The 26,443-nt window shown below is 41.2% G+C and overlaps 2 protein-coding genes across 2 annotated transcripts in view; one reads left to right on the plus strand and one right to left on the minus strand.

Annotated features, from left to right (window-relative positions):
- Window positions 1–8,974, minus strand: part of ATP7B (ATPase copper transporting beta) — a 79,324-nt gene extending 70,350 nt beyond the window's left edge. Inside the window, exon 1 of the mRNA XM_063428845.1 lies at window positions 8,867–8,974. The gene's annotated coding sequence lies outside the window, so the exon portion shown is untranslated. The remainder of the gene's footprint in view (window positions 1–8,866) is intronic.
- A 219-nt stretch (window positions 8,975–9,193) lies between these two features.
- ALG11 (ALG11 alpha-1,2-mannosyltransferase) lies at window positions 9,194–20,463 on the plus strand. The gene is made up of 4 exons (XM_063444852.1): window positions 9,194–9,244; window positions 12,131–12,364; window positions 13,207–14,132; window positions 19,673–20,463. The coding sequence occupies exons 1-4, from the start codon at window positions 9,210–9,212 to the stop codon at window positions 19,942–19,944; spliced, it is 1,467 nt and encodes a 488-aa protein (XP_063300922.1). The 5' UTR covers window positions 9,194–9,209; the 3' UTR covers window positions 19,945–20,463.
- Window positions 20,464–26,443: the final 5,980 nt, after the last annotated feature.

Consider the following 26,443-nt stretch of genomic DNA (forward strand, 5'->3'; position numbering starts at 1 on the left):
TCCCTGATCCCTGTCCTCTAATGGCAGAAGAGTACCCTGATGCTCTACCAGTGGATAGCTAAGGTGGAGGAGATGGAAGCCATGTGTCCAAATTCAAAATGAGATGGCTCCTTTGGATTGAAAATATGTCAAAGCTAGAAGACTTGTCTGACACTCCTTAGAGTGGTGTTAGTGTCCCATTCTCCCCCCACTCCACACCCTTTATCTCTCTGTCCCCCAAATAACCTTATAACACCCCCCCTCCCCCCCCCCCCATTGCCCTCCCAGCCTTCCCTCAACCCCTACCCTATTCCCCCCTCAGTTCCCTTCCCTTCACAACAGAATAATTATTTGCACAACAAACATAACTCCATCATAACTGGAAAGATTCTCTAGAATCAACATGTTGTTACTGAAAGGCTCAATCAAATCAGCAAGCACAATCAGAAAAAATAAGGTATAAACTGCTATTGTTCCTATCTTGCGATACAATTATATGCTCTATCTAGAACAAATTGTAACAACCTATTTTCCCTTTCATCTATACAAAACGGACACTGTTGTAATCCCCTCTCTATTTATTTGTCTTGTCTATATCTGAAACTTTGAAAAAAAAGATTGCCAAAAAACAAATTAGAAGTACCACCCATAGGCTTGAATATATTATTTAGCATAGTGATAAATTATCTATTATTTGTAAAGTTTTATAATTCACTTTCTCTGTATTTGGGAGGATAAGAGGTAAAACCCCCACTTCAGCATATGGACAAGATTGGTTACAATTATCCCTATATTAAAGGATATGATATTTGGTCACCCAGCCCTGTCGGTCGATGAGGCAATACACAAAAAAAAAAAACTAAAGGAAGATATGGCAAACAAATGTGTGACTCAATTGTTCTGGTTAAATACCTTGATTAGCATCAGTTTACAAAGTCACATGTACTATTATCTTTATTGCACCTGTTTGCATTTTTATTTTCATCGGCCTGTAATGAAAGTATGCGTACACACTACATTGGCATGAATGTCCCAGGTCTGCCTTAAAGGCTAGTGAGAAGCAAAAATAAAGTTTAAAAAATAACTATTATTCATGGAGACCACAGGCAATTGTAGCTCCAGTTTTTATGGAGCTCCTAGATAAACAAATAGAGAAGGGTATTTTTCTGTTACTTTAGACATATTGCTATTACAACTGTGCCTGCCCCACACCAGTGTTATCTTTGTTGACTAACAATTTTTGTCAGATTTTAGTCAACTAAAATTTTGGAGATTTCATCGACTAAAACTAGAACAGTTCAGATGACTAAAATATCACTAAAACTAACATGGCTTTTTAGTCAAAAGACTATGACTAAAACTAACTTGAAATTTGCAGCCAAATCAACACTGGTGGGTAAGACACATGGGGGCGGTGGGGGAATGAGCCACATGGGGGCTGGGGGAATGAGACACATTGGGAACTGAGGGAATGAGATACATGGGGCTTTGGGACACACAAAGCGACATAGATGGGCTAGGGGTGAAAGAAACAAGGTTCTGGGGCGATGAGACACACAAATGGCGCTGTGGAAAGAAAGAGTCACACAGAGGGGCTGGGAGGGGGTGAAAAGAGCCACGGAGGGGCTGTGGAAGGGGGAAAAGGAGACAAAGAGGGGAAGAGGCAAAATAGATAGACAGGGGCTGGGTGCGAGACACCCAGAGGGGCTGGGGGGGAAGAAAGACACGTAGGGGCTTGGGAAGGGGCAAAATAAACAGATAGAGGCTTTAACTAAACCCATTTGATTTTGTTGTGTCGAATAGAATCTATTGGAGATTAAGTCCACTAAAACTAAAACAATTCAGATGACTAAAACGGGTTTTTAGTCAGAAGACTATGACTAAAACTAACTTGAAATTTACAACAGCCAAATCAACATTCATGGGTAAGACACATGGGGGCGGTGGGGGGAATGAGACACATGGGGGACTAAAGGAATGAGACACATGGGGGGTTGGGGGCTGGAAGAATAAGACACATGGGGGGCTGGGGAATGAGACACATGTGGGGCTGGGCGCTGGAAGAATACGACACATGGGGGGGCTGGAAGAATGAGACACATGGGGGGGCTGGAAGAATGAGACACATGGGGGGGCTGGAAGAATGAGACATATGGGGGGGGCTGGAAGAATGAGACACATGAGGGGGCTGGGAGAATAAGACACGTGAGGGGGCTGGGAGAATAAGACACATGAGGGGGCTGGGAGAATAAGACACATGAGGGGGCTGGGAGAATAAGACACATGAGGGGGCTGGGAGAATAAGACACATGAGGGGGCTGGGGGAATAAGACACATGAGGGGGCTGGGAGAATAAGACACATGAGGGGGCTGGGAGAATAAGACACATGAGGGGGCTGGGAGAATAAGACACATGAGGGGGCTGGGAGAATAAGACACATGAGGGGGCTGGGAGAATAAGACACATGAGGGGGCTAGGAGAATAAGACACATGAGAGGGCTAGGAGAATAAGACACATGAGAGGGCTAGGAGAATAAGACACATGAGGGGGCTGGGGGAATGAGACACATGGGGGGCTAGGAGAATAAGACACATGGGGGCTAGGAGAATAAGACACATGGGGGGCTAGGAGAATAAGACACATGGGGGGCTGGGGCAATGAGACACACGAGGGGACTGGTAGAATGAGACACAGAGGGACTGGGGGGGATCAGCACTGTGGAGGATCTGAGGGGGGAATTAAGACACATGGGGGCTGGGGGAATGAGACATGTGGGGGAGATGAGATGCATGGAAGGGCTTTGGGACACAAAGCGACATAGATGGGCTATGGGTGAAAGAAACAAGGTTCTGGGGCGATGAGACACACAAATGGGGCTGTGGAAAGAAAAAGTCACACAGACGGGCTGGGAATGGGTGGAAAGAGCCACGGAGGGGCTGTGGAAGGAGGAAAAGGAGACAAACAGGGGAAGAGGCAAAATAGATAGAGAGGGGCTAGGGGGGGGGGGGGAAGACACCCAGTTGGGATGGGACACACACAAAGAGACACATAGGGGCTGGGAAAGTGGCAAAAGAGACAGATAGAAGCTATAACTAAACCCATTTGATTTTAGTTGTGTAAAATAAAACCTATTAGAGATTTAGTCGACTAAAACTAAAACAATTCAGATGACTAAAACGGCTTTTTCGTCAGAAGACTATGACTAAAATTAAATTGAAATTTGCAGTCAAAATTATCACTGGACAAAAAAAACATAAAGTGGTAACGATGTATGCAGACTCGCAGGGTCACCACCACGCGAAGGAAGGAATAATGCATACATTACAGAATTTTTAAATGTATTTATTACCGGTACATTTTTTTTTATTGAATATTCTTCCATAGCAGATGGAATGCAAAAGATTGCATGGGGCCTTTCTAGCTGCATGCAGACAGACACATACATTCACATGGACAGGCTCAGGCTGAGTATGCAATGTAAAATTGAATTAGAAGCAAATGTATTGATTCTATTGAAAAAAAAAAAACCAAACATTTCAAAATATGGCCCTGAGTGACCCTCTCCTGTTAGTCTATTCTTAGCATACAGGGATATGCTGATGGCTAAACCTGCATGCAGACAGCTATCTGACAGAGGAAAACAAAAATCTCTCCTGCAATCCTTGTCCATGTCACAGCAACAATATTGTATGTGCTGTAGTTGCTGTGATTTTTCTTTGGATGAATATATGGACAGATGGACAGGGGGTAGGAGCAAAGGGTAGATGTTATACTAGTGTGACTCCTGTAAACAGCCATACCTGATAGCAATAGTTCAGCAGTAGGTCATTGTCACATGATCCTGGCATGGAATGCTACAGCTGGGCTTCAGCAATCGATAAGGGCAAAGGGCCGCTGTGGCAGCCTATCAGGCATGTCAGTGACAGCCCATGTGAACATCCTCAGTGCTGAAACCTACAGTAATAGCTCAGTACATGTCAAGATTTTGCCATGATGTGCCAGCTTATATGGAAGCTGGCTACCAGTGATAGCCAGGTAATCCAATGCCTGGGGCCCCTTTACATGGCTATTTCTATGAGGTCACACTAATAAGATATCCAGAAACAACCCAGTCTTGCTAACACAGGTAGACAAGATTTTTAACTGCACTTGAACTTGTAAGTGAAGTCAACATACACTACACATCACTGGTCTCAAAATGAGTTAAAACATTCCTATTACATGACCTATTCCTTTTACATGACCTATACTAAACAATTATGGTTTAGTATGTGTATTTAAGTAGTTACATAGCTCACAAAAGAGGCGATGCATTCATATAATTAAAGGATTACTCCAGGCACCTTGACCACTTTAGTGTTTTGAAGTGGTCTTGGTGCTTGGAGACTGCATGTGCAGCATTTTAATTTGAGACTAATATTAAACCTGTGCATGTTTGTCATTTACTTGTCAGCATGCAGAAACTGTCTAAACAGAGTGGCGGGGAAGATTATTCTCATGAACTGGTCAGGCCTGTCTCCAGACTTCGATCTCACAAAACCTGTATGGGGTGAAGGTTTACAAACAATGATACACCTTATGTTTTGTAAACTGTAACATACTTTCAAGAATTTCAAGTTACAGAATGGCAAATATTGTCAGTTATTTTTGATTTGCACAGTAGTTACTGAAACTGAACAGTGAATTACATTGAAATGATAACCAACATTCTAAATGCTCAGCTGTAGTCCAATTTTGGTATTTTCTCAGTGACCTATTGTTATATCTTTCACACTCGTATCAGGAGAAATTCAGTTAAACCTGCTAAACTTGTGCCAACTGGCTGTTTATTCATTATTAGCATTCTGCAGTTAACAGATTAATAATGATCAGTTGCTACATCAAAGTGGAAATGTTGCAAAGTTGTACAAATAAGTAGCTAGGTATAAACACATACTTCTTACAACACCTGCCATATGTTTCTTGGGTACGTTTCACTGCTCTCCAACGGGTACAATGTAATGGGAATTAGAGTGGTATATACAGTGACATGCTAACAAAGAACACAGTGGGGATGGTCCGCCCTAAGTGGCAGGCAGTAGGGGGCAAGCAGAGCATCCCTCTCTAGGCAGAGCAGGCACTTCCTACCAGTGGTGGTGCCGCACAGCATGTTCATGCTCTACCAGATCAATTGAGCAGACTGCAGAGTGGGGGCGTAAGAGCTGCTGGGATCAGTCTGTGCTCTGATGGCACAACTCCCTCACCATCCTGTACTGAGGCTGAGATATAACATCACCCCAGACTGGGTATCAGGGCAGGGTAGGCAGGGAGCTGAGCAATGAATGCACAGAGTGATGCCAGCAGTGAGTGTGTGTAAATGTTAGTGTGCATGAATGTGTTTCTGAATGAACGTAGGTGTGAGTATGTATTATTGTGTGATTTCCCTAACAAAGGGGTGTCAAACGCAATACACAGTGACACACACACACAAAATTCTGTAGTTGGGTGGTGACAAACATATTCAGTGAAGAGAAAGGCAAGAGAGAGAAAGTGAATATAATAAGGGCAAATATCTGTACTAAGGAATATACCAGAGAATGGGGAGATGGAGTGCATTCAGAAAGTATTCAGACCCCTTCACTTTTTCTCATTTTCTTTGTTGCACCCTTATGCAGCAATTGTTGAAAATGTTTTGTTTTGGGGGATTTTTTTTTTTTTACATCATTCTACACACAATACACCATAATCACAAAGAAAAAAAAACTCAAATATCACACTGGCATAAGTATTCAGACCCTTTACAATTGAAATTTAGCTCAGATGCATTCCAAAACTACAAACAAATGTCAGCTGCATTGAAGGTTCACAAGAGCACAGTGGCCTCCATAATTCCTAAGTGGAAGAAGTGTGAAACAACCAGAATCTTCCTAGATCTGGCCTCCCGACAAATTGAGCAGAAGGTACTTAGTAAGAGAGGTGACTAAGAACACGAAAGTCATTCTGGGTGAGCTCCAGAGATCATGTGTGGAGATTGGAGTAACCATGACTGCAAACAGTGTGGTCAGACGGAAGCCTCTCCTCATTGCAAAACACATGAAAATTCTCTTGGAATTAAAAAAAAAAAAAAAGCACCTACAGGACCCTCAGACCATGAGAAGCAAGATTTGCTGGTCTGATGAAACAAAGATTGAACTGTTTGGCCTCAGTTCAAAGCATCAGGTCTGGAGGAAACCAGGCACCTCTCATCATCTGCATAATATCACCCCAACAGTGAGGCATGGTGGTGTTAGCATTGTGTTGTCGGGGGTGTTTTTCCGTGGCAGGGACTAGGAGACTGGTCATGGATGAGCGAAAGATGAGCACATCAAAATACAGAGATATCCTCAATTAAAATTTTGCCCAGGGTGCTGAGGACCTCAGACAAGGCCAAATGTTCACCTTCAAACACGACAATGCCCACAGGTACACAGGCAAGGCAAAAGTGACTTAGAGGAAACTCTTTGAAAGTCCTTAAATGGCCCAGTCAGAGCCTTCAACCTAATCGAACATCTCTGGAGAGACCTGAAAATGCCTGTCTATTGACAGGCTTGCTAAGATATCCAGGTGTATAAAGCTTGACGTATCAAGACAAAATTTAAGGCTGTTGAAGGTGCTACAAATAAGTACTAAGCTAAGGGTCTGAATACTTACTTCAATGTGATGTTTACTGACAAACAAAAAACAGATTTTTGACACAGTTGCAAATACATTAAACACAAGATAGTGTAGAGTGTTGCTTGATGTTCAAAATTGTATTGAAACTATTGTAGCATAAGGCTGCAAAATAAAAATGTGAAAAAAATAAAAAAAAAAGGAGTTGGGGTACTTTCTGAATTCCCTGTATGATGGTTTATTGCAGGAAGGTGAAGAGGAAATGGGAAAATCCCACATACCAGGAAAAAGATGGTTTATGAAAATAGAAAACACAAGGAAAAATGATGGTAATGAAAACAAAATATGAAGGAACAAATAATAGTGTTAAAGGAAACACTACATGGGACAGAGGATAGTGAACACAAGACAGATAGGGAAATATTTTCAGATACAGAGGTGAAGCAGAGAATATGCGTGGAGACAGAGCCAGAGGTCACTGACAGGGTGGGTGTAAAGAAACTGTGAGGAATATAGACAAGTAGAGAGAAAGGGACAGGGTTAAAGATGATGATAAAAGGTCAGGAGAGAACGACAAGATGTAAATATGATAGGAGGGACACATAAAATGGTGTTAAATTGCATTTTGCTTTAGGCAGCATTTATAGATACATATTTGCCCATATAATTCATGTACCATTTGTGGATACATTATTTTTTGTGCTCATCTCTCACATCCCTATTCATGAGTATTCAAAGCAAGTTCAAAGCAAATGTTGGCCAAAATAAACAAAACCGAAAACATACCAGACTGAGTATTTATCCCATTCAACTAACGTGGCCTATAATTTGAATTCCAGTTTTTCCTGTGAAATCAAATTTTAATGAATAACTGTGTGAGTGGTGTTTTTTCCCCAACTATGCAAATATATATAAAAAAAAAAAAAAGAGTAGATGGAGTTGTGATAGTGGACTGACGGGATATCAACATAAACCTCTTCACTGCATATTCCCAAGGTAAGTATTTGCAAACAATCCCTGCAACCCCATGCAGAGTAAATATTTGATGGAAAACATCAGTAAAATTAACCCCCAGGTAAAAAAAACATATATAATATATCACATTGTAATTTTTTGCTTTATTTCCAGTCATAAGTGTACCTATTTGATAAAAAATGGTTGGTTGTGGAGATTAATTCAGAAATAATCATTACAAAAATATTGTAAACTCAGTGATGTTGAAGCATAACACCTCCCTTGCACTTTTAAATAAACACATGGTCATTTATTCACTAAAGTGTGAATTACTAGGAATTCAAAACAAATTCATATGGAATTTCAAACTTCAGGCCACAATAACAGAACTAAAAAAAAAAAAAAATCTGCAAAAAAAGATTTTTACATTCCTGACATTTCACTCTCTGGGGAATGACCCTTATTGTTCAAACTAAGCATACTGACACAGTGAGAAAAGCACACAGAAAGGTTACACATGACTGAGACAATTCAGAATCACAGGTCCCAGTGCATACTCTCAAAACATGTGGGTATATCACTATAGCAGCTATTTGTAGAGTGAAAAAAACAAAAAACAAACAAACAAAAAAAAAAAAAACACTTTTATGTGATTTACACATCATTGATTTATAAAGAATAAACTCTACATCTCATATCTTTAGTTTTCGAAAAAAATGCAGGTACCTTAATTAAATAAAAGCCAAGTAAATGATCTTTAACCTAATTAATAATAATAACAAAAAATAACAATATAAAAAAAAATAATAAAAATGAAATTATGGTAAAGCATACTAAAATCTAAAATATAATTTAGTAAATGTGTCATTCTCGTTATAGTTTCAACTCAATTAAACTACATTACAAAAAAAGAAAAATCACTGCCATCAATCATAGAACTTAAAAAACTGCAACATATTTGACTACATTCTAAAAAAAAAAAAAAATAAATAAAAAAAAAGTAAGATAAAAAGGCTTTAATATCTTTAGTTTTCGAAAGAGGGCAGAGAAAATCCAGGTAAAATATCCTTTAATCTGAAATATCAATTTTCTACTTAATTAATAAAATATTTATCATGTTTTGTTACTTTTTCAAGCAGAAAAAAAAAGAAAAGAAAAAAAATATCTGGCTACCTACCTATGGCATTCTTCAGCAAACTTTGCGTTGTCATGCAGTGTGTGTAACAATTGTGTATTGTATTCTATATAGAGTATAAAAAGATAAAAGATATCATGTGAAACATGGGAGAAAATAAATTTACCTATAAGCTTGCCCAGTGTGCTGCTGCCTCTGAGAGCAAGGTGTAAGTGACATGCTATGTACAAAGCGATGAATGACCTATGGACCCAGAAACCAGCCGATCAATCAAAGCGACCTTTATTATGCATTTGCTCCCGGCTACCCAGCACAGCGCGGTGCTACAGCGGTGCATAGAGCTGTCAATCAATCCTTAGCCGCACCCTCTTTCCCTCCACCGCAGCTTTGGCTGTGGGCGTTAACCTGCACCGCCCCAGATGATTGTGAATTAGTGACGTCACTGCGTAGGAGGCACTGGCTCGGCCAATTGGCGTTGAAGTGACGTGTAGAGTCAGCGTCGCCCAGCGATGGCCGGTGTGTTATGCCTGTGTGGGCTGCTCAGGTGAGTGCTTGTAACTAAGAGGAGGGATAGCTTGAGTTTGGAGAGATAGTATCACAGAACTACGGTCCGCCATAGTGCTGTGTCAGCCATTCACATCGCAAAGCATCACGGGAAGAGTAGTCCACAGCAGCTGGAGTGCCAGAAATTCAGATTACTGATTAACGTGTCAAACAGGAAGTACCTCCAGGCAAGGGTCAGAATTGCCCATTCTGTTAGTGCAGATATAAGAAGGCTGGTTGCTCTTTGATGGGAATCCAAGTTTAGCTATCTATGGTGCCAGTTAAAAGGCTGCCAGAGGTATGGCTTATATTTTTATATTATGGGGTTTATTTTCTGAAATCAGGTCTTAAAGCAGAACTGTCAGTTGTGTCAATAAGTGACAATTTGTTATTCTTTCACAAGTAAACTACTGAAGCACTTACTGGTGTGAGGAGCTCAGCAGAGATAATTATTCCTCGTTTCCACTGAGCGGTACGGTTTGGGTTGGTACAGTCTGGTACGCTATTTTGAGTTTTTCCATTATAAAAGTGGCCCATACAACTGAACCAAACCGCACCATTCCTGGGCCCCCTTTAGATGTAGGTCCATAAGAAATGGTACGGTACGGTTAGGGCGGAGCTACTGGCATCACACTATACAATCCATTGATTGGCGGACAAGAAAACGTTCTGTCACGACAAATGACATGCTAAGCATTTGGTCTAAACCCCACATGCTCCCTGTCAGTCCGACTTGTAGTGGAAACGCTCACCTGAATAGGCTGGACCATTCTAACCCCTCTGAACCGTACCGACCCGAACCATACCGCTCAGTGGAAACGAGGCATTAGAAATGCACTTAACTCAGCTGCACTTCTGGGGTCTGGGTGTTATCACCCCATGGTGCTCTGGGCACACTTATTGTAAGAGAAATGGCTAATGATCACATGCATGTTTAACCAATCCTTCCTCAGTCAAAATGTGTGCATACAGTACTAGGTGAGGTTTGGACTGGGGTGGCAAGTTTCAATTAATGTCCCTTTTTTCACACAAAACTCAGGAATATCTTTGTGGCGGGTCCTACTCAGACTATGCTATATATCTGTGTTTGCTAGATTAAGGCTGCTGGAGTTGTGAGGTGTGACATCATATGACTTGCATAGTATGAGGACACATTCACAGAAATCTGTGCATTTCTAAGTGATGTAACATTTGATTTCTGTAGCTCCTTTTGATGTTAATGTTTGACATCACTCCACAGCCACTTTCAATAATCTCTAAATCATAAACGCCAGTGGTGTATCCTGGTTTTGTGCTGCCCTAGGCAGGACAAAACTCAGGCGCCCCCCACCCAACCCTTCCCCCCGCCCCCCTTTTAAATACACACACACATACACATACACACACACACACACACACACACACACACACACACACTAATTGACAGACACGCATACATTAGCTAACAGACACGCTCACTCACAGACACGCTCACTCACAGACACGCTCACTCACAGACACGCTCACTCACAGACACGCTCACTCACTAACAGACATACACACACACACACTAACAGACATACACACACACACACACACTAACAGGTTGACACACACACACACACACTAACAGGTTGACACACACTAACAAACAGACATACACACTCACATTAACATATATATATTAACCTCAAGATATTTAAATGGATACTATAGGCATCTTTAGAGCATTGATTGTAAAATAGTTTAGAGTTTAAACAATTCCAGTTTCTATTTTCTACAGCATACAAGAATGATATCAAAAACACTGTGTCTTGACAGAATGTCTACAAAACAAAATGAAGGAAAGATGCTGTTTTGGTACTTTTGCCATTATTTAATTATGTAATAATAATAATAATAATATTAATAATATAACTAAAGTGGTTATATATGGCCACAATTACTTTGGGCACAGCTTTTTTTACAACCTGCACACCTTTTGACTTAGGGGTTTTACTTTTGCACATCCAAAGATATCCAGTAGCAAAGCAGATTCGCTGCAGATCTGTCACAGTTCTACTTCAATTTGTTATACCCTCTGTAGAGCAAAGCCCCCCCCAGCCTCCTTACCTTTGGGAATGCTGGGGGGGTTCTCTACCTCCCTGGGATCTAGTGGGGCTGCTGGGCTGTCTGCTTGGCGGGCGGCGAGGGAGCACTTCCTCTGAGCTGTCTGCTCAGCTCCCTCGCGCGCCGCAGAGTGAGGCTGGGAGCCGGAATATGACGTCATATTCCGGCTACCAGCCTCACTCTGCGGCGCGCGAGGGAGCTGAGCAGACAGCTCAGAGGAAGTGCTCCCTCGCTAGCCGCCCTCCCGCCGGTGCCGCCTGACCGCCTGCCTTTTCAGTTAGCCGCAAGGCTAACAAGGCAATTGCCCTGGGCATTTGGGGGCGGCTTTTTTTCCCGCCCCCTGGAAAATGCCTTGTTTGCCTCGCGGCTAATACGCCCCTGATTACACGCTCCTCGTTGTCTTGCAGCCTAGTTGGCTCAAATATTGCAATCTCATGGTGAAATATGCCAGTGGGTTAGGTCAAGCCTGGAGTTCATTGGCCTGTCTGCCTGATCACAAGTCCACACTGTGCTGGGCTAGCACAGACCCTGCACAATTCCTGCTCAGCCCTTAAATACAAATAGTTGGCTATCAGTATGTCAAAAGAACCAACAGGTAAACATTCTGCTTTTAGAACCAGTGGACCAATGGTTACAGTATATCAACTTTCAGTGGTTTGCTGCTTTATTATGTGTTTCTTTCCTCAGGATTTTATATGTTAAATATGAATAACCCTTCTGCTTAGTAGTATCCCAATAAATGATTATACCAGGTAAGATTGCTAATATGCTTTATTTCCTTTTTTTTTCCTGTCTCCAGGCTGTTGACTTCCTTGGTTATGCCAGGACTTGTCATAATCATAACTTTGTGCCTCCTCATTGTCACCCTTATATATGGTCTGCACTTGTGGATTCAACATAAGAAAAAACAAAACGTGGAATTAGACAAAGATGGAAAGAAGAAAACAGTGGTGGCATTTTTCCACCCATATTGCAACGCAGGAGGTGGAGGGGAGAGAGTTCTTTGGTGTGCGCTGAGAGCTTTGCAGAAAAGGTATGAATTTGGCCAAATCTTAGTTTTGTTACTGTAGGCAACATTACTACTACAGCGCTTTCTGGTGGTTTAGGCCCATGCTCAGAGATTATCATTACTGTTCAAGTTGGACAGTTTTGAACATAAAATGTGAAGGTGATCTTCTGCGTTATCCAAGATAATGAGCAATGGGTTCAAGGAAGAGCCACACACAGATTTTGTCAAACTGCTCCAAAATGAGTTGACAGGCTACCAGTGGACAAAGTCTATTGACTTGTAACATCATATCCACTACTTTGAACGATAGTGTTTATGGTGCTCAGAATGCACTTTTAATTTGGAGTGTTTAATAGTAGGGCTGGACAAATGGTAGTCTTTAGAATTGCAAAGGATCGTGGTAGTTAGTTATACAGGGATCTATGGTTAGCCCACCCCTGCTCTAAAATTATATCTGTGTAGTATATATTTTAGTGTGTGAAAATACAAGTACAGCTTGTTCATTTCTTTCATTATATGGAACTTTGGGTCCTGTCGTGAGTGTAAAATCTAGCAGGTGGTGGGGTGAAAAAGAAGGGAAGGCTGTATCATGGTAGATGAGGTTGGACTGTGAGAGACAATGCATGGTAGTGAGCCATGAATAAGGTGGGGATGTATGAGAAACTTGGTAATTGTAGAAATTGAGTAGGCATTTCTGAGAGGATGAGATTAGATTGTGCATTGTGTTGCATCGTTGAAGGTCATTATGGTGCTGGTGTCAGACCTATCTAAAATTATAGTAGATATTCAAGTATATACCAAAAGTTTACAACTAACTATTTAACTGTAGGGATCTGGCTATATTATACTTTATTTTGTTGTTTCAGGTATAAAGATGCCAGTTTTGTTGTTTACACTGGTGATAAAGATGCCACTGAAGAACAGATTCTGAATAGGGCCTTTGGACGATTCAACATCAAACTAACCAATTCTGTAAAATTCATATTTTTGGAAAAACGTGAGTTTGTGGAAGCAAGCCGATATCCTCATTTTACATTGTTGGGCCAAAGTCTCGGTTCCATTATTCTAGGATGGGAGGCTCTGATGAAGTGCGTACCAGATATTTATATTGACTCTATGGGATATGCATTTACTTTACCGCTTTTCAAGTATCTTGGAGGCTGTAGAGTTGGATGTTATGTGCATTATCCAACTATCAGTACAGATATGCTGTCTGTGGTTCGTAGCCAACATGCAAGGTTTAACAACTCTGCTTATATTACTAATAATCCTGTCCTAAGCAGGCTTAAGTTAATATACTACAATCTTTTTGCAGTATTGTATAGATGGGTTGGCTCGTGTAGTGATGTAATAATGGTAAACTCTACCTGGACTTTTAACCACATACTTAATTTGTGGAAATGCAGTGAGTGCACAAACATAGTGTATCCACCATGTGATGTACAAACCTTTTTAGATATCAAATTAGACCAAGAGCAGGGAAGAAGGGACCATTCCATTGTTTCAGTTGGCCAGTTCAGGCCTGAAAAAGACCATTCACTTCAGATCCGGGCGTTTAAGAAACTGTTGGCCAAGAAGACATCCGAAGAAACCTCAAAGCTGAAGCTTATCCTTATTGGTGGATGTCGTAACAAAGAAGATGACGATCGTGTGTCTGAACTGAAAAAACTTAGTTTGGAACTTGGTGTCCCTGTGGAATTTAAAGTGAACATCCCTTTTGAAGATCTCAAGAAGTGTCTGAGTGATGCTACCATTGGGTTACACACCATGTGGAACGAGCACTTTGGAATTGGTAAGAATGTCTTTTTAAATTACCTTTGTTTACATAACACAAACTTTAGTGACTTTTAACCCCTTAAGACCGCAGCCAAATGTACAAGTTGTGATCCAAAAAAACGTAAACAAAACCTGGCATTTGCGCTATATGTCTGTCCAACCATAATTCACCTCTTTCATATTAAATGCACCCCCCATTATTATATATCATTTTATTCAGGGGAAACGGGGCTTTCGTTTGACATCAAATATTTAGGTATGGAACATAATTTAATATGAAAAAAATATTTAAAAAATGGGAGAAAATAAGAATTTTTTTAATTTTTTTAGTTCTACGTGACATTCTAACTGTGAATGTCATAATACTGTTTGCTTTTACTGCAATAAAATACACATATTTGTATTCAGCGATGTCTCGCGTGTAAAACAGTACCCCCTATGTACAGGTTTTATGGTGTTTTGGGAAGTTACAGGGTCAAATATAGCATGTTACATATTTCAGTTTTTTTACATTGAAATTCGCCAGATTGGTTACGTTGCCTTTGAGACCATATGGTAGCCCAGAAATAAGAATTACCCCCATGATGGCATACCATTTGCAAAAGTAGACAACCTAAGGTATTGCAAATTGAGTATGTCCAGTCTTTTTTAGTAGCCACTTGGTCACAAACACTGGCCAAAGTTAGTGTTAATATTTGAAAATGCAAAAAACTAATTTGAACGCAAATTTTGGCCAGTGTTTGTGACTAAGTGGCTACTAAAAAAACTGAACATACCCTATTTGCAATACCCTGGGTTGTCTACTATTGCAAATGGTATGCCATCATGGGGATAATTTTCATTCCTGGGCTACCATACGGTCTCAAAGGCAACCTGGCGAATTTTAATGTGAAAAAACTGAAACGCAAACCTTATATTTGACTCTGTAACTTTTGAAAACACCATAAAACCTGTACATGAGGGGTACTGTTATACTCAGGAGACTTCGCTGAACACAAATATTAGTGTTTCAAAACAGTAAAACGTATCACAACAATTATATCGTCAGTGTAAGTGCCATTTGTGTGTGAAAAATGCAAAACAATTTCACTGTCACTGACGATATCGTCGTTGTAATATATTTTACTGTTTTGAAACACTAATATTTGTGTTCAGCGAAGTCTTCCGAGTAAAACAGTACCCCCCATGTACAGGTTTCATGGTGTCTTGGAAAGTTACAGAGTTAAATATAGTGCTAGACAATGTAATTCCCTGAACTTTTGGCCTGGGTTGGCAGGCAGGTCCTGCAAATTGTAATTAATAAAATGACCTAATTATGTAAAATTATTACATAAATATATGCGTAGAATTATTATATATATATATATATATATGTGTGTATATATATATATATGTGTGTATATATATGTATATAATTTTTTTAAATTATTTTTATTTATATATAGGTATATACATAGTGATCTATACGTATATACTTATGTATATAGATATATATATTATTTCGTTCTACATGTATTTTGATATCAATATATATATTAATTTTAAAATACAGTTAGAACGAAATTACGCATGTTTATATATTTTTTATCTATTTTTTTTTATTATTTTTTTATTTTTTTATTTATTTTTTTAACGTATTTATATATTTATTTTTTATTATATATAAATATATATATATAATGAAAATTATATATATATTTAATCAATATCATTGTACGTGTATTTTGATATTAATATATATATATATATATAATTATGTATATATTAATATTAAAATACACGTAGACAGTGTATGCATATTTATGTGTATGTGTGTATATGTGTGTGTATATATATATATATATATATATATATATATACTTAGATCATATATATAATAAATATATATATGATCTAAGTATATATAATTTATTTTTACACTGTTTTAACATTTTTTTTTTTTTTTCAGACAGCAGGGGGAGTACCTGTCATTACAGGCACTCCCCCTGCTGGCAATGCCTTGGACGGCTATGCCGTCCATGTGATCGCGGGGTCCTCGCAAGGACCTCGCGATCACATGGCCCTGGGCGGCTGAAGAGGACGCAGGGGGACTCCCTGGGCTCCCAGGTAAGTCCCCCATACCGCGATCGCCGGCGTGGGATCGCCGGCGACCGGGTAAGTACATAAGATCGCAGGACGTACTATGCCGTCCTGCGGCTTTTAGAGCCACCAAAATAAGGACGGCATAGTACGTCCTGCGGTCTTAAGGGGTTAATTTGAATGTTTTTAGTTGTGAGTATTCTTTTGCCATTTCCCATTATCTTAAAGGGCACTACAAGCACTATACCCACCTGCGATTATTGCATGGGCTCTGGTTCATTGACTTCCTCATTTATGGTCCCTTTTTTTCTATTTAACCCCTTAAGGACCAAACTTCTGGAATAAAAGGGAATCATCACATGTCACACATGTCATGTGTCCTTAAGGGGTTAAAGGAACATACTGACACTAAAAATATTGCTTGGGTTTTGTTTTTTTTATAATTCTTTATTTTTGTTGTGCATGGAGGTACAGCGGTGCTCGAGTTGCCACAACAGCAATCTCAAGCGCTTTTTTAGAAACATCATATAACAGAATTATGGCATGAATACAACTTGCACATTTTAAGTAATAGGTGGTTCAACATCATAACGGTATAACAGTCGCAGGTTAAGTATACTAGTAAGCTTAGCAGTACAGTGTGGATTCAAACTGATGGTAATATACTATTATTTTTAGTGTAAGTTGGGAGTGTTCACGGTAAAATGTGGTGTTGCTCTTGAGTGAAGTGTGATTTGCAAGGAGTTTAAGTGGGTCGTGCAAATCCAGCCGAGCACTAAACAATAGTGATTTTGTTTGTAAGCTAGGCGTATGTCCTGCGTTGTAGTTGCTTTTGGTGTAATTTGGGATGCGTGTGGTCTCTTAGTGGGTCAGGGGAGGCACACTTGAAAACTGTGTAGCAGAGTGTCTGTTACTTGCGTCTGTATGCTCTGTGAGCAAAACCCCTGTGTGGGTGGAGTAGTGCTGAGTGCTGTGCTGGACAAGGGTTGCCTGTAGTGCTTGCTTTGTGGGCTTTGTGTATTCGGGTAGTGTGCCGTTTACAAATTGCAGTCACAACGGGCTGCTGGGTGAGTAGGCGTGTCAATGCAAGGTTCCTCTCGTGCGGGGCCCCCTGGTTGATCCAGTGGGGTGTAGTGTGTGGAACCCTTGTTGTGTACCTACGGAGGAAACCATATATACAGTGTACACAAAGCGAGGAAAAAAAAAAAAATACACAAAAAGAAATACAAAAAAAAATAAAAATAAAAATGACCCATTGTGGGATAGGTCAGGTGTCCTCTTTGGCTTGGTCTTATTGCGGCATTTAGTGACACTATTAAACTCAGGTGGGTGGTGTGCTTTTTTCCAGCCTGTTTAACCCCTGGGCCAGAGAAAAAAGAAGGGGGGGGGGGGGGGGGGGAACGGTGGCGTATACAACCCTTCCAGTCTGAGGGAGGCTAATGAGCGTTATATGCTCTACGTATGAGTGGGTATGCGGGTTTAAGTGCTGGCAGCCCTATGGCATGAGTCTCGAACTGGGTCTGTGATAGGCTGTCTCTGATAAAGTCAGGTCTTGGCTCTGTCCTGTGGGCCCTGGGCGACCCGTCTGGGTACAAATTCAGTCGAAGTTTCCGGGTTCCATCCGTGGGTTGGTTTCTGTGTTGTTTCCAATGCAGCGATGTTGAGGAGGTGTTGGGGAATGCCCAGTTGCTGCAGGGTCGTTGCGGCTTCCCGGAGGTCTCGGATGATGTGGGTTGTAGTCCCGTGGGTGACTGATAGGGCACGTGAAGGGCGCCATCTATAGCCGAGGTTATGCTTTTGTAGGAGGATGGTAAGCGGCCGCATCTCCCGACGCCATGCCAAGGTACTACCGCTCAGATCAGCATAGAAAGTCAGGGACATGCCTTCAAAGGAGTAAGGTGAGTTGCCGCGCAGTGCGTTGAGGAGGGCTGCTTTGTCTCTTCCTCTAACGAATTGTAAGATCAAGTCCCTCGTGGCTGAGGTCGGTGCATGGGCTGGTTTGGGCACTCTGAATATGCCCTCCATCTCTAGCGTTTTGGACAGTTTGGGCGTAAGCAGGGCCGATATTAGTCTCCTCACCACATGCGGGAGCTCCGCGTCGGGTACGTTGTCGGGGATCCCCCTGACCTTTATGTTATTCCGGCGGCGGGAGTCTTCGAGGGCAGCAAAGCGGCCTTCATAGGAGCCGTTTAGTTTTCGCAGATCTTGGATCTCTTGCTGGAGGGTGGTGATCTGCTTTTTAGATGCGAGTGAGGTGGTTTCCAGGGTTCCTATCCTGCCTGTCAGGCCTTTCAAGTCCTGGCGGATCGTGGCCATGTCTGCCTGGAGGTTCTTTTGTAAATCCGCCAGTAGCTCTTTCAGGAGCGTGGCCGTCACCGGAGCAGAGTCCGGCTTTGTTGTCGGGATCAGCGGCGGGGGAAGTGCCACAGCTGGGGTATATCCCTCATCGGTTCCACAGGAAAAGTCGTCTGAGATGTCCGAGCAATCCCCAGTAATGGCCGCCATCTCAGGCACCTGAGCGCCACGAGCCTGCCGCCACATTTCTCCTATGTTCATGCCCATTCGGGGCGCTTCTTGCCTTGCTTTTTTCGTTTTTTTCCCCATCTGGGTTTAGGGCTCCAGGGGGAGTTGTCTGGCCCTGTTGGTCCGGTCTGGATATCGGTAAAAAGGGTATTTATCAGCCGTGTAGTCCGCAGCTCCAGACACATGCGACCGTTCGCTTTGGCAGTCAGTATTGCTTGGGTTTTTAATGTTAGTGTTCATTACTTGGCATACCTGACTTTTTTAAAATCCGGTAAAATACCTGTAATCCAGTCCTGCGCTATTTCTGAAGTTACAGCAGATATATCTAAACCTGCATGCTTTCCATAATTATTCCTCCTGACTAGTAGAAGATCCTGTATGGCCTTAGTGTGTTCTGTTGGATGCTACTTGGTTATAAATGATTTCCTGTACAGTTCTTGGTACCTCTGAAGAAACTAACCTGAAATATCAGACCTTTCACCACTACACAACATAGGGAGCAGACTTGTAGAGTTACTCAAAACTAATTTGAGTTTAACAGGAGTATCCATTGTGAAAATTCAAAGTGAATTTCAAATTTAACACAAGTGAAGCCAAACTAGTTTAGTGTAGATGGTTAATACCTAGGACTATTTTTCACCAGAACGTATATTATAGCTGAGATGTCTAAATTAGTTGCAATAGGAGATTCACATTGTTTAGTGAAATTTCTTATTTATTTAATAACATTTTGATTTTGTACTGGCAAGTTTTTTTGTTTTTTGTTTTTTTTTTAACCACTGGTTCCTTGACCTTGTGACTAATCTATCGATGGCAGGATTTTATTCCACTGAGTCTGATTGCAGATAGCACTATGTGGCAGTGATGTCCTAAGAGAGGATGTTTTTTATTGATTTACATGTGCAGCTAATAGATACACTTGTGATTTTTTTTTTTTTTTGTTTTGTTTTGCAGGAGTAGTTGAATGCATGGCAGCCGGGACAATCATTCTCGCCCACAATTCAGGAGGTCCTAAGATGGACATTGTAATACCTTTTGAAAGCCAAAAAACTGGGTTCTTGGCAGATAGTGAGGATAGCTATGCTTCGGTTATGGACCAAATCATGTCCCTGTCTCCAGAAGAAAGACTGAAAATAAGACAAAATGCTCGCCGTTCTGTCACCAGATTCTCAGACCGCGAGTTTGAAACAAATTTCCTGTCTGCTGCAGAGCATCTGTTTAAATAATTGACTAGAGGTTGTTGGGTTTTGTATATATTGCAAAAACAAATGGAGTAAAATATTTTTGTTATTGGACTCATGGTACTTCTAGTGTATAAATTAATAATTTGTAAATACTGTATGTAACAGCCAAGGCTATTATAAATTAATCTGCTAGAATGTTACAGAAGTGCAATATTGGTAAAAATGTCAGAATGTTGTGAAAAGCTAACTTTATTTTTTTTCGGCAAACATTTGTGTAAAATAGCATTTCAGCTTTAGATGTTTATATGATGCAGTCACGTTGGAAACCAGTGGAATGTTCCTGCTAATTCAGTAATTTGCTCACAAATTGCAGTATGTCTGTAAAACCTATACTCTACATTGTACAGTAATAAGATATATTTAACTGCTAACCAAACCTCAAAATATGTTTTGAGTAATTAGTAGGACCATGTAGAAAGAGAAGACTTTACAATCATATCCATTTACTTGAATGTTTAACTTTGGATGGTTTATAAGAGTTATCCCAAGGTATTACTGTGCTTAATATCCGTTCTGTGCATATTGAATGTTTGGGGACAGAATAAGGAAGTGTTACTCTAATAATAGAAATCTTTTATAGAAAACCGTGTTAGAGTAACCCTTTATTAGTACTCATTATAGGTGTTGGTAGGAAGAAAGTCCAAACTCTTTGAATAAGTACAACACCTACTACAATTTAGGTAACACACAAAGCTGCTTATTTACTAAGATTAAAGAATCACTATAGGGTCAGGAACACAAACATGTATTCCTGACCATATAGTGTTAACACCACCATCTAGCCCCCCCGGGCCCCTCATGCCTCCATAAATATAGTCAAAATCTTACTGTATTTAAGCCTGAAGCTGTAAATCTGCAAGCAGTCTGCTGACATGTGATAGCCTGATCCAATCACAGTGCCTTCTCATAGGATTGGCTGAGACTGACAAAGAGGGCAGAGTCAGCATGATTCAAACACAGCCGTGGCCAATCAGCATCTCCTCATAGAGATTAATTGAATCAATGAATCTCTATGAGGAAAGTTCAGTGTCTGCATGCAGAGGGAGGAGATACTGAATCACAGGATGCTGTGCACAGTGCTGCCCTGTGCTCTGCTGACAGCAGATCTGAGTGGATGGAGGCATATTATGCCTCCATCAACTCCAAAGTCCCTCTGGTTCACTCTGAGTGACTGCAACTGGAGGTGTTCCTAGCTTTCAATTTAAACACTGTATTTTCTCAGAAAATACAGTATTTACATGAGAGGCTGCAGGGAGCTATAGTTCTCACCTGAACAACCTCATTAAGCTGAAGTTTTTCAGGTGACTATAGTGTCCCTTTAAGAATTCTATGGGAATTCAAAGTGAAGGCTAAAATAGCCAAGCTATACTTCAAATTCATATACTTTTGGCTAAAATGTGTAATGCACTTTCAATTCTCACTTTAGTGAATAAACCTGAGGATAGTTCTGAATATACTATAACATCGTTAAGGGAAACTATAGTGCCAGCAAAAGAAGAAAAAAAAAAAGCTCCATATAGTGCCCTTCCTCCCTGTGGTGCAGAAGGGGTTAAAAATCCCTTCTGCAATTACCCGAGTCCAGCGCTGATGTCCCTCTGCGCTTGCTCAGTTTCCGCCTGTGCTTCCCCCGTCAACAGCCATACTCGCATTAGGACTTTCCCCATAGGAAAGCATTTCTTATGGGGTTTTGGGTGACACTGGACATCCTCATGCCAAAAGTCTGGTAGACAGCTACTAGAGGTGGAGTTAACCCATAAAGGTAATTATTGCAGGTAAAGGATCACTATAGTTTTAGGAAAACAAAGCCACTTACCTTTATCCAGCGCCGGGCTTCCTCGGCGCTGGTGACCTCTCCTCCCCTTGCTGACTTTAGCTCCCGACTGGAGCGGAATGCGCGGCAAGTGCCGCATGCGCATTCAAACAGTCCATAGGAAAGCATTTCACAATACTTTCCTATGGACACTCTGTGCCATGGATGTGAAATTCGCATCCAGCGTCGCAGATGTGCATCTAGCGGCTGTCAGGAAGACAGCCACTAGAGGTTGGCTTAACCCCTAATGTAAACATAGCAGTTTTTTTGAAACTGCTATGTTTACAGCTGCAGGGTTAAAACCTGAGGATCATGACACCTAGACCACTTCATTGAGCTGAAGTGGTCTGGGTGACTATAGTGTCCCTTTAATTAAAAACTGCAATAATTACCTTTGCATGGTTAAGGGACCTGGAAATATGCACCCAGACCACTTCAATGAGCTGAAGTGGTCTGGGTGCCTATAGTGTCCCTTTCAGGGCCAAATATTTAACTTTGCCATCATCACAATTTAGTCCCCATAAATCCTTATGCACTATCAATGTCCTGCTTATTTTGCATTTTTAACTCATTAAAGACAAATTTAGTGGGTCATTTCATTTTGAAACAAGATGTTTAAATAGTGTTGTTATAACAGACTGTCGCTGCTCATTAAGACGTTAAAGGAACACTATAGGGTCATGAACCCAAACATAATCCTGACCCTATAATGTTAAAAACACTATCTAACCCCCTCTGGCTCCCTAAATCTAGTAAAATCTTACCTTTATTCCAGTCTGCTGATGCTGGCTCTGCCCATGATCTGCCATCATCAAACGTGATCTCAGCCAATCATAAATTAATTCAATGCATCTCTATAAGGAGATGCTGATTGGCCAGGGCGGTGTTTAACTGAGATTATCAATTCTGATTATCTCAGCCAAGAAGGCTGGCTAGGGGCAGAGCTAAACACCGCCCTGGCCAATCAACATCTCCTTGCATTGAATCAATTTATTTCTATGAGGAAAGTTCAGTGTCTCCATGCAGAGGATAAAGACACTGCATGTCTGTCCAGAACTGCCCCAGGAACCACCTCTAGTAGCTATCTGAGGTGTGGCCACTGGAAGTGTCCATGGAGAGCAATGTAAACCCTGCCTTTTTTTTTCTAAAAAGACCGTGCTACTGCAAAAAGCCTGCAGGGACTGACTATACACACCAGAACAACTACATTAAGCTGTAAAGTTGATTTTAATATCCCAATATATCAATATTTTAGTGTATATAGAAATTAATATATTGCAAAACAGTGCTCTGAGGACAAGGTCGAGTTGTTTTCCCAAATAGAAAAACTGCTAAGTAAAGTCCACCAACCAGGCAGTCTAAAAATATGGTATTATATGTTGGAACAATGGGCGCCAGATAGGTTCCCTAAAGCTTGGGATAGTTGGTCGCTAGAGGTAGGCATTGAGAGTGAGTTTAAAATATGGGCCGAAAATTGGACTATTACAAAAAAAGCTACACATTGTATAAACATTCAGGAACTCCAATTTAAGATAATGTTTAGATGGCACATTGTCCCACAAATGATACACAAGTTTAATCCATCAATGTCTGAGGCCTGCATGCGGTGTGGAGAAAACATTGGTAACGACCTACACATGTTGTGGGGCTGTAAACTCATTAAACCTACTTGGAAAGAGATTATTTCTGCCTTGACTAAGTCTGTAATTAAGTAGTTATACTTCATTGTGGTTTAACAAATTTACCATCTGTATTGAGGAGTTTGGTTATTCATGTCCTTTTGGCCATGAAGCTTATAATCGCTCGAAACTTGAAAAATCTGAATTACATTAGTTGGAGTGAGGTACAAAATAAATTGACCATGTAGCTAGGATGGAAAAAGGATGTTTTATTTCCCATTTAAATTTAGAAGCATTCTACATAATATGGTGTCTATGGTACACTAAGTTTCTGGAGGAATACTCCGCTGGGAGGGGGATTGTTAATTCGTTTTTCTGTTGTCTCTGCTGGGTGACCGAGTGGTTGACGGAGGACCAGAGAGGGGGGTCGCATTAAATGGGGTGAAGGTTGTTTGTCTATAAAAGGTGTTGTGGTTAGGTATCGAACAAGTAGTGTTCTTGGTTACTAATTTTAGGGTAGGGGATTCTACAATTTCTCTTTTATCGCTCATGCAAATTCTTGATCAATGTAAAATGCAGTGGATGAGGACACAACCAAGAGTATCAGAGATTTCCGTAAGAGAATTTCTTTAAAAAAAAAAAAAAAGAAATGTACATTTAGAATAAAGTGTATTTATATATTTATATAATTTAATTCTAAACTTATTTTATGTGTATGTATAATTTTATAGATATGTGAGACAATCAATAAATAATGGAAACCTGGAGGATGCAATGAGGTAGACAAACATTTTGGGAGTATGAGAAGGCACAAATCAAATAAAAAAAAAAAAAAAAATTACCCACTTCAACTGGTAAAGGAAAAGCCCCCACCTAAAAGCTAAAAAAAATGCAAATATAGTAGCAAGAGGAAAAGCTAATGCAGTGACCAGGAGTAGTTAAAAAGAAAAGAAAAAAATAAAATACTTTAAATTTGAAGTACAGAAAAAGGGGGTATATCCACTAAACCGTAATTGGAAGATAAAAATAAATAAATTATGCTACAATCAGATTGGCTCAAAGTCTAGATTTATGGTATCAGTCCATGTCCATATTGCACATAAAGGAGGATAATAAATGTCCACAATGTAATAAAAATGATACAGTCTAGTCCACAATGTATCACCTGTAAAAGCCACTGAATGCAATGGCTCCTGCAACAAAAACAAACAGGAGACCTGTAGATTCTGCTGAAATATAGCATCAGACTTAATTCCCAACTGTATATACAAGCACTGATACACAGATATCATAAAATTGGGTAAAAGGGGGGCGGAGCCGAGCAGCCAGGCTGAGCAGACGTGCCGAGTCCCAGCTCCTGATCCAAATCGACTTTTTTGGGGAAAAACCCAAGAAACTCGGCACGACCCTCTCCAGGTTAGCTTTAAACAAGCAGGGGACACCCGGGCGAACAACCCAATACCACATGTTCACAGATCGACAGCCGGGGGACCCGATCCAGCCACTGAGGCCTGCTGAGGCTTGAGGCGGGAGGAGACGGCCGCTCTTCCCGCTCGCGGCCCCAAAAACAGACTCTCAAGCACTACTACCTCCTACCCCCCCCCCCCCCCCCGGACCGGTGGGGGTTATCCCGGTCCACGCTAGACGTCCGGAGCTATCTGCCTAGCCCCAGTCCTATACGCTGAGAAACAAACTTGAAACGCTTCTCCCTCGTGGCGCTCTCAAGATGGCGGCCGCTTACATACCCGACAAACCGAGCCTGCCTCCAAGCCAAGGGCCCCATCTTGGAACCTCCACTGATTCCCTGCACCGCCTGGAACAAATATTTATGTGTTTCTGGGAAAAACTACGAAAGCGGGCTCAGGCGGAGCAAACGGGACACCAGGCTCTCCCGGCAAAGAGTGTGCTGGACTGCCAACAATGTGGAGCGAAGGAGCTACCCTCGGGCACAACGCCAAATCACACTCCTACTCCTAACTACCAGGGCCCTCACGGGCTGAAGGCCATGAGGGCTCAGACCCAGAGGCATTACCCACACAAACGGAGGCGCACGCACAGCAAGCGGATGCAGACCATCAGACCCTCCGGCACCTCCACACGAGGAAGACACCCGGATTCTCGCAATCACCGGGTTAGTGGCACAGAAATGCCGGCCTACGCAACAGCCTGGGGCTGGAGGGACAACCTCACTCACACCAGTACCATGGCGGCACTGAGAGTGAGAGGCACACAGGAGGGCTCCAGCTGCTTACAACCAAAGGGAATCGGATGACCGGGACAGTCAAGAGTTTGCAATCCCGTGTCCCTGGAACCATAGACGAGGATCCCACATGTTTTTCACACGGACACGCAGAGTCCCCCCTCCAGGACTGACACACAAGGGACCAAAGCTCTGTGCTCTGGACGACCACACAGACACACTCAACATAGCCTGCATAGTCATATAAAATGTTATCCCCTGCTTGAAACTCATAAGATAGACATGTTGCAATACACTCACACTCATACGTCTCTATGCCTAACATAGCTTCAAACTACACACGCTGCTTGAGCTAGGCGTCTCGCTTTTCGTATTTTATTATTTGTATTATTTGCATTTTTCATATTTTCTCCTACGTATAATCTCCACCGGAGAATGGATAGCGCCTATCTGCCAGAAAAAGTTGATTCTCTAGGCAATGAGTAATGTGCTTTACATGGTTTCTTGTATGTCCCTAATAGCGCAGCACTACTGTCATGCCCATGTTACTATTTAGGAGCAACTTGAAATGTCATCTTCTCACATATCTTACCTGTGATATAGGGATGCTAACTTAAACTGCTAAAATCAAGCTATATTTTCCTTATGCCAATCTGAGTTTTACTAAGTATTACTATGTCTTCTTGTTTCTTCTCTACATTAACAAAAATGTGCAATGTTCTTCTTAAATGCCAAACTGTTGTTACACTATGTCTAAAGATCAGTTTACACCAGTTGTTGTGGCAGTGTAAACCGGTTTGTTTAATCTATGCACGGATAAAATAAAGAATTAAAAAAAAAAAAATTGGGTAA

The sequence above is a fragment of the Pelobates fuscus genome, chromosome 1 (genome assembly GCF_036172605.1).
Source record: "Pelobates fuscus isolate aPelFus1 chromosome 1, aPelFus1.pri, whole genome shotgun sequence".
Lineage (NCBI taxonomy): Eukaryota > Metazoa > Chordata > Amphibia > Anura > Pelobatidae > Pelobates > Pelobates fuscus.

Bases quoted from the DNA above. Each gene is read 5' to 3' on its own strand.
- ALG11 (XM_063444852.1), top strand. From the start codon at position 9,210: ATGGCCGGTGTGTTATGCCTGTGTGGGCTGCTCAG. The intron at 9,245-12,130 runs GTGAGTGCTTGT...TCCTGTCTCCAG, and splicing joins TGCCTGTGTGGGCTGCTCAG to GCTGTTGACTTCCTTGGTTA. The intron at 14,133-19,672 runs GTAAGAATGTCT...TTTGTTTTGCAG, and splicing joins GAACGAGCACTTTGGAATTG to GAGTAGTTGAATGCATGGCA.